This window comes from Geotrypetes seraphini, chromosome 10 (assembly GCF_902459505.1).
Source record: "Geotrypetes seraphini chromosome 10, aGeoSer1.1, whole genome shotgun sequence".
In the NCBI taxonomy this organism is placed as follows: Eukaryota; Metazoa; Chordata; class Amphibia; order Gymnophiona; family Dermophiidae; genus Geotrypetes; species Geotrypetes seraphini.
The window spans coordinates 121583493-121592222 of record NC_047093.1 but is presented as its reverse complement, the minus strand read 5'-3'; the positions used below and the strand labels follow the sequence as shown (position 1 = coordinate 121592222).

At 47.4% G+C, this 8730-nt stretch overlaps 1 protein-coding gene across 1 annotated transcript; it reads left to right on the top strand.

Moving 5' to 3' along the window:
* The first annotated feature begins 84 nt into the window (after positions 1-84).
* Positions 85-8694, top strand: AKT1S1 (AKT1 substrate 1). Its single transcript, XM_033960785.1, has 5 exons — positions 85-241; positions 2073-2577; positions 3052-3126; positions 7268-7413; positions 7817-8694. The coding sequence occupies exons 2-5, from the start codon at positions 2097-2099 to the stop codon at positions 7949-7951; spliced, it is 837 nt and encodes a 278-aa protein (XP_033816676.1). The 5' UTR covers positions 85-241; positions 2073-2096; the 3' UTR covers positions 7952-8694.
* Positions 8695-8730: the final 36 nt, after the last annotated feature.

Genomic DNA, 8730 nt, shown 5'->3' with positions numbered 1-8730 from the left:
ATGCGGGGCAGCCATTGGTCGGGCGCAGGGCTTGCGCCGCTCCGCCTCGAGCTCCCCTGACTCGTCAACAGCCGCCGCCACGCCCCCGTGTCTTACGGGCGCCATCCTTGTGCGGGGCAATTTGGTCACGCTCCTCCCCACGCAGAACGGAGGGAATGGCAGGGTCAGAGGTCAGAGCGTGACGTAACCAGAGGGCTGGAGGGGAGGAGAGTGAGGCCGGAACAACGAGAAGGCTCCGCAGGTAAAGAGCGACCGGGGGGGGATCCAGTGATCGCCCCCAACCCCAACCCCCTCCATGGTGTTAGTCTCTACTCCTCCTTCCCTATTTGCCCCCACCAACCCCCCCCTCCTCCTCCCAACTACCCTAGAGCAGGGGTGGGCAATTCCAGTCCTCGAGAGCCGGAGCCAGGTCAGGTTTTCATGATCTCCACAATAGATTTGCATCTTAAGGAGGCAGTGCATGCAAATCCATCTCATGCATATTCATGGTGGAGATCCTGAAAACCTGGCCTGGCTCCGGAATTGCCTACCCCTGCCAGGTCTCCCTTTCCTTTCCTTTGCTTTGCTTCACCTCCTGCCCTGCCTTCTTGGTATGCAAATCTCTCTCATGCATGTTCATTGTGCATATCCAGAAAACCTGGCCTGACACTGGATCTCAAGGACTGGAATTGCCCACCCCTGCCAGGTCTCCCTTTCCTTTGCTTCACCTCCTGCCCTGCCTTCTTGGTATGCAAATCTCTCTCATGCATGTTCATTGTGCATATCCAGAAAACCTGGCCTGACACTGGATCTCAAGGACTGGAATTGCCCACCCCTGCCAGGTCTCCCTTTCCTTTGCTTCACCTCCTGCCCTGCCTTCTTGGTATGCAAATCTCTCTCATGCATGTTCATTGTGCATATCCAGAAAACCTGGCCTGACACTGGATCTCAAGGACTGGAATTGCCCACCCCTGCCAGGTCTCCCTTTCCTTTGCTTCACCTCCTGCCCTGCCTTCTTGGTATGCAAATCTCTCTCATGCATGTTCATTGTGCATATCCAGAAAACCTGGCCTGACACTGGATCTCGAGGACTGGAATTGCCCACCCCTGCCAGGTCTCCCTTTCCTTTGCTTCACCTCCTGCCCTGCCTTCTTGGTATGCAAATCTCTCTCATGCATGTTCATTGTGCATATCCAGAAAACCTGGCCTGACACTGGATCTCGAGGACTGGAATTGCCCACCCCTGCCAGGTCTCCCTTTCCTTTGCTTCACCTCCTGCCCTGCCTTCTTGGTATGCAAATCTCTCTCATGCATGTTCATTGTGCATGTCCAGAAAACCTGGCCTGACACTGGATCTCGAGGACCGGACTTGGGCAGCCCTGGACAGCCTCCCTGGGATTCTTTTGCTTCTGCTACCACTTGGGGGGAGGGGTGGGGGTGGTAAAGAGGTTGACTCTGCCCACCTCCACCCTCTCTCTTATTTGGAGCTTCTTCCTCTGTCACTGCACCCTGTGTAATTGAGAGAGTGTGGTGCAGTGGTTAGAGCTACAGCCTCCACACCCTGAGGTTGTGGGTTCAGATCCTGCACTGCTCTTAGTCACCCTGGGCATGTCACTTAATCCCTATAGCCCCAGGTACATGATTAGATAAGAGTGGGAGAATAATGCTTGAGGGCCTGAATAATTTGTAATCCGCATACAATTGTACGATATGCGGAATATATGAATTATTAAATTAAATAATCTGTAACTATTTCTGTACTTGAGCTCTTACTGGGCCTCTGCACATGTTGGTTAATCTTGCAGAGAACCTGTCAAACTCCCACCATTCTGCAATGATGGTTTGCTGATATTCACCCTCATGTTGACCTGGTACATAATAATGTTTGAACAGAGTAGAAATCTGTAAAGGTGTCAGGCTTGGGATCAGATCATTGTTTAGGAGACAGGGAGTGTTTTAAGAGAGTTCTATGGTCAGTGAACAAGAGCTCTGCTTAAACTGAAGTCACGTGGTCTGTGGCAGTGGTGGGATTTGAACCCAAGTCACGCCTGCCCATGTTGGAGCTTCAAGCTCTTCTTCTCTTTCTTCTCCAGGCCTGGAGACCACCAGCAACCACGATGACAGACATGGCGGACAATCACAAGGAGAGCTGGGAAGCACTGATCAACGCGGCAGAGCGGTATCGCCTGCAAACGGGCCATGACGTGGTGTTAATCACTGCCTATAAGCCTCACTTCCAGGCGGGCTTCTCGTACGCATCCCATGGTAGAGGTGTTCTCCGGGATGCTCTGCAGCACTACATAGAGGATATTACAGTCATGCACAAAGCCACGACGTTTGCCCGGCCCACGCCATTGAGCACCTTCAGCAGCAAAGAGGCACCAGCCATGGGCCAAGACTCATACTCAAAGAGTTACCCCTCCATCTATGCCAGTGAGGACAGTGAGCGGGCCAAGCATCCCCCTCCACTCTGGGCCCCTGACAGCAATCCATTGCTGCAACCACAAGAGGAGGAAGAGGAGGAGGAGCCTGATGACAACGAGAACAGCCTGAGCCTGGATCGCACCATCGAACAGGAGAACCCAAGTGATACCACTGGTAGGTCCCAACTACTGCACCCCCAGACTCCATCTATAAAGATCTGTGCCCTGCTCACTGCAGACCCCCCCCCCCCATCTCCAGGACTCCTGTGCCCTTCCTACTACATTTCCAGTGTGCCGTGTGGAGTAGGGTTACCATATTGCTCCAGAAAAAGGAGGACGGATTGAGATATCCGGGTTTTACTTCCACTAAAAGCAATGAAAGTAAAGAGGACAGACAGAGTCATCTCGGTTGAAAGCAATGGAAGTAAAACCTGGATGTGTCAATCCATCCTCCTTTTTCTGGAGCCATATGGTAACCCTAGTGTGGCGTGGCCCCTCAATTCACCTTGACCTTAATGCCCAGACTTCATCTGCAGCATTCCTCAGCCAGTAACCTCCTCCAAACCCTTCGTCTGAGCTGGTGTATCACTGGGCTGCTGTCTCTCTCCGCTGGTCTTACTAGACTTCTGATTGTGGCTTTTCCCTGTAGGTCTGTTTGTGATGGACGAGGATTCTCCTGGAGCCGAGTGCCCTCCTTTCTTTGAGTCTGAAGAGAGCACAGATGGTGAGTTCACTAGATTTGCATCTCCGAAACCCTCGACGTGTGCATGGTGCAGAATGATTCATCAGTGGCAGAGCTGGGATTAGAACCTCTTCTGATAAGAGTGACCACAGTTGAAGCCTAATGTACAAGCTTTGTTATCTGAATTATATCCTTGCAGTGGGGCTACCCAGAAAAATCATTCACAAGGCAAATCTTGTTCAAAATTCTACAGCTCAAATTTTAACCAGTAGCAGACCAGTTTGAAAAATGTCTTCACTGCTTCCCTGCCTTATTTCAGGCCTAGCCTAGTCTGAATTCTAGTGTTCAGGGCCAAATACTTTGTTAAATTCTGGTCACTGCATCTCAAAAAATAATTTAGCGGAAACAGAAAAGGTACAGAGAAGGGAGATAAAAATGATAAAAGGGATGGGTCCTTCAGCCTGGAGAAGAAATGGCTCAGGGGTGATATGATCGAGGTTTATAAAATACTGAGGGCGTTAAACCGCCAGCCGCACTAGCCGCTAACACCTGCCTTGAGCAAGCGGTAGTGTTTTGGCCAGTGCGGGTTTAGCGCGTGATTAAAAGTCGCGCGCGCTAACCCCGCTAGTGCAGCTTGATAAAAGGAGCCCTTAGTGGAGTGGAACGGGTAGGTGTGAATTTCTTGTTTACTCTTTCTGACAATAGTAGGACTAAGAGGCATGCGATGAAGCTACTTAGTAGTAGATTTAAAACAAACTGGAGAAAATATTTCTTCACTCAACGTGTAATTAAACTCTGGAATTCATTGCCAGAGAATATGGTGAAGGCAGTTAGCTTAGCAGGGTTTAAAAAAAGGTTACTGGGCCTGATGGACCTTCGGTCTGTCCCACTATGGTAACTGTTATGTTCTTAAGTTATAGGGATTGTAGTACTTGTTCTCTATCAAAATACATCTTTTTGCAGTCCAAGCCTATCATATCCTCACAGAGTCTTGACCTCCCATTATCCAGTTGTTTTGAGGTTCTTGAAAGGCAGAACCTCCCCCCTCGCTTGTACCCTGGCCCCTCTATACCCTCTTAGTTCCTTTCCTATAACCCTTCATTGGAGTTCCTTTCTATCCTAACTCTGTAAACCGTGCCGAGCTCTACGCTTGCGGAGATGGCGCGGTATACAAACCTAAGGTTTAGTTTAGTTTAGTTAACCCTTGATACAGAAGCCTCCTATGCCACGGAACTTTGTCCATACATTTCTTGTGAAAATGTCATTTGAGTCCATGAAGCCCCAACTGTCTCTCAAGAATCTTAACCTAGGAAATACTTTTTCTAATAGCAGTTCCTTCAGCTAGAGAAATAAGCGAACTTCAAGCTTTAGTCATGTGAACCTTACTTTCAGCTCCATCATAATAGAGTAACATCACGCAGTGATCCTAAATTCCTGCCAGAGGTGGTCACCCCATTCATAGGAATGAAAAGCGGCTTAAACTCTTTTCCTAAACAGTGCAAGCAAGTGACGGCCTGGCTCTTCTCCAAGCCTTTAATACATAGAGTGATTGACTGTACACTCATTGCTGCATTCACTGTAACTAAATCAGTTCCTTATATCTTGGTTAACTGTATAACATAAGAAGAGCCATACTGGGTCCATGTAGCCCAGTTTCATAAGAACATAAGAGTTGCCATACTGGGACAGACCAAAGGTTCATCAAGCCCAGTACTGTTTCCAACAGTAGCCAACCCAGGTCTCAAGTACCTAACTAGATCCCAAGGCGTAAGATGGATTTTATGCTTCTTATTCTAGGAATAAGCAGTGGATTGCCCTTTTAGGAATTTATCCAAACCTTTTTTATACCCCGCTAAGCTAACTGATTTCACCATATTCTTCAGCAACGAACTCCAGAGTTTAATTACATGTTGTGTGAAGAAATATTTTCTACAGTTTGTTTTAAATCTACATGCGATGAAGCTACTAGCATTTCTGGAGAGTAAACAAGCAACTCGCATCTACCCTTTCCATTCCACTTGATATTTTATAGACTATCATATCACCCATGAGCCGTCTCTTCTCCAAGCTGAAGAGCCCTAGCCACTAGGGAAGTCATCCCATTCCTCTTATCATTTTTATCACCCTTCTCTGTACTGTTTCCAACAGTAGCCAGAAACCCAAAGAGTAGCAATATTCCCTGCTACCGATCCCAGGGCAAGTAGTGGCTTCCCCCACGTCCACCTCAATGCCATGCTGTGGATTTTTCCTCTGGGAACTTGTCCATCTCTCTAGATTAACCGCTGTTACCACATGCTCTGGCAATACGTTACAGAACTTAAACTATTCTCTGAGTGAAAAACAATTTCCTTTTATTGGTTTTAAAAGTATTTCCATGTAACTTCGAGTGTCCCCTAGGCTTTGTAATTTTTGATAGAGTGAAAAATTGATCCATCTGTACCCATTCTACTCCACTCAGGATTTTGTAGACTTCATTCATATCTCCCCTCAACCGTCTCTTTTCCAAGCTGAAGAGCCCTAACCTTTTTAGTCTTTCCTCACATGTGAGGAGTTCCATCCCCTTTATCATCTTGGTCGCTCTTCTTTGAACATTTTCTAATTCTGTTAATATCTTTTTTGAGATTCAGTGGCCAGAACTGAACGCAATACTCAAGGTGAGGTCGCACCATGGAGCAGTGCAGAGGCATTATAAATACTCTTGGTCTTATATATGGTGTCCAGAATTGTACACACCCTTCAGTCTCTCAAATTTCCCTTGTGGGTTTGAAAAATACTTGCAAGGGGTTTGTACCCAGAACCCTGAGCTCCTACTGGAGAAGATGCATGTTAACTTCCAGATGGTCTAGACCAGGGGTCCTCGAGAGCTGGAGTCAGTTCAGGTTTTCAAGATATCCACAATGAATATATATGAGATGGATTTGCATGCACTGCCTCCTTGAGATGCAAATCTATCTCATGCATATTTATTGTGGATATCCTGAAAATCTGACCTGGCTCTGGCTCTCGAGGAACGGAATTGCCTACCCCTGGTCTAGACTGTTTGCATTAATATCACAGTTCTCTCCCATTCTTTCCTCTGTATCACTCAATGGTGCGATCTCACCTGGAGTATTGCATTCAATTCTGGTCTCCTTATCTCAAGAAAGATATAGTGGCACAAGAAAAGGTTCAAAGAAGAGCGACCAAGATGATAAAGGGGATGGAACTCATCTCATATGAAGAAATACTAAAAAGGTTAGGGCTCTTTAGCTTGAAAAAGAAAAGGCTGAGGGGAGATATGATTGAAGTCTACAAAATCCTGAGTGGAGTAGAACGGGTACAAGTGGATCATTTTTTTCACTCCGTCAAAAATTACAAAGACTAGGGGACACTCGCTAAACTTAAAAGGGGATAAATGCCGTACAAATGTAAGGAAGTTCTTCTTCACCCAGAGAGTGGTAGAAATCTGGAACGCTTTTCCAGAGGCTGTTATAGGGGAAAGCATCCTTCAGGGATTCAAGAAAAGGTTAGATAAGTTCCCGCTGGACCAGAACATACGCAGGTAAGGCTAGACTCAAATAGGGCACTGGTCTTTGACCTTAGGGCCGCCGCATGAGCGGACTGCTGGGCACGATGGACCACTAGTCTGACCCAGCAGTGGCAAATCTTATGTTCTTATGATGAAGTTACAGGGAAATACTTTTAAAACCAATTGGAGGAAATTTTTTTTTTTGAGAGAATAGTTAAGCTCTGGAATGCGTTGCCAGAGGATGTGGTAAGAGTGGTTAATGTAGCTGGTTTTTAAAAAGGTTTGGACAAGTTCCTGGAGGAAAAGTCCATAATCTGCTGTTGAGACAGACATGGGAAAAGTCGCAGTTTGCCCTGGATCAGTGACATAAGAATAGCCTTATTGAGTCAGACCAATAGTCCTGTAGCCCGTTCTCACGGTGGCCAATCCAGGTCCCTAGTATCTGGCCTAGTACTTTGCCAAGGAGAAGCAACATTCCATGCTACCGATCTGTTACTGTTTGGGTTTTTGCCAGATACTTGTGACTTGAATTAGCCTCCATGAAGACGGGATACTGGGCTAGATGGACCTTTGGTCTGACCCGATAAGGCTAGTCTTATATAGCCCTCCTTCGATCAAGTGAGTGTGAGGATTTCTGGCTTCTATTTACACATGGCCTCTGCTCTCTTCTTTCAGATGGAAGCTTGAGTGAAGATGCCCCCGGCCAGCCGCCCTCTCAGAGGTCCATGCAGCAGTATGCCAAGTCGCTGCCTGTCTCGGTGCCGCTCTGGGAGTATAAAGGAAGGCAGCACAGCCGGACCTCAGATGAAGAAGGAGGCAAGGTAAGAAAGGGGCTCGTAACCCTTCCTGCTCACTGCATGGAACAAGGAGATGTCTTGTTGATGGTGGGGGGAGGGCAAGGGGCTTCATTGTGGGCAAATAGGGAAATGTGGTAATAGGGGCACATTTAGAAAACTACTTAAAACACAATTGTGATTTTCTGTGTTCATTTGTTGTAAAATTTTATGTATGTAACATTTTTGTTTAAAACTTTATACGTAAAATTTTTAAAATAAATAAATAAAATACTAGGGGTGGGAATAGGAGAGGGATAGATGCCATCTTGTTAGCACCCAGTTCCCGTTACCTGTATTATTGTGCCGTTGGGGGGGGGGAGGGGGGATTCTATCCCATTTAATCCAACCCCATATTCAAGCACTTCTCCCACTCCACTCCCTGTTTCAGTTGCCATCTCCAGACCTGGACCGGATTGCCGCTAGCATGCGGGCTTTGGCTGCTGATCACAGTCAGCTCTTTGGAGACCTGCCTCGACCCCGGCTGAACACCGGTGACTTCCAGAAGTCGTATCGGAAATACTGAGATGAACCCGGTGCCCTGTGAACACTACAGACTCCCAACCTGCTGGAAAAGTTTAAAAAAAAAACAAAAACCTCAGGAAGCCTTGCTGGGAGAGGGGGAGAAATGGAGCAGATAGCAGCTGTGATCTCCCCCTTCCCTTCTGCTTTGCAGAAATCCCCACTGGGGAGGGGTAGACTGGTATCACCCAAAGGGGGGGTATAAGTGCTCCCCCAGTGGCTTTTCTACTATGTATTAGTCCTGTGAACTTTAAAATTGAAAAAGAAACAACCCCCCATCATCTCCCTTCCATTAAGTGAAGGCAGGGTCTCTACAGCTCTAAGTCAGCTGTTGATATATCAGAAGCACTTTTTATGTTTGTCCTGATTTTAATCATGGCATGTCCTGCTTGCACAAAGCAGAATCTCCCCCCCCCCTCCCGAGAGGAAACAGGGGAGTGGTGACAGTGGGTCAGGTACCTCCTAACCTTCACCAGTGTGTCCCTGTCACCAGCAGTCCCAGCGGGGCCACCTTCAGTCGCCCACCAGTCTCTGGAACAGCTGTCTTTTCTGATCTTGCTGTCCACAGTGAGGGTGGGCAACTGCCTGAGGCACAGAAGGAGGGATTGGGGGGGGGTAATTTTCTATTGTACAAACAGAAGATTTCAGAGGAGGCTTTTTCCCTTGTAGCCTGTGGCCCTGGGGGCCCACAAGTGGCCCTTTGGCTTCTTGCTTAATAAAGCCACTTGTTCACTAAATGCATTTTGCGCTGTCTTATGTATAGGACTGTAGAAAGGTGGATTT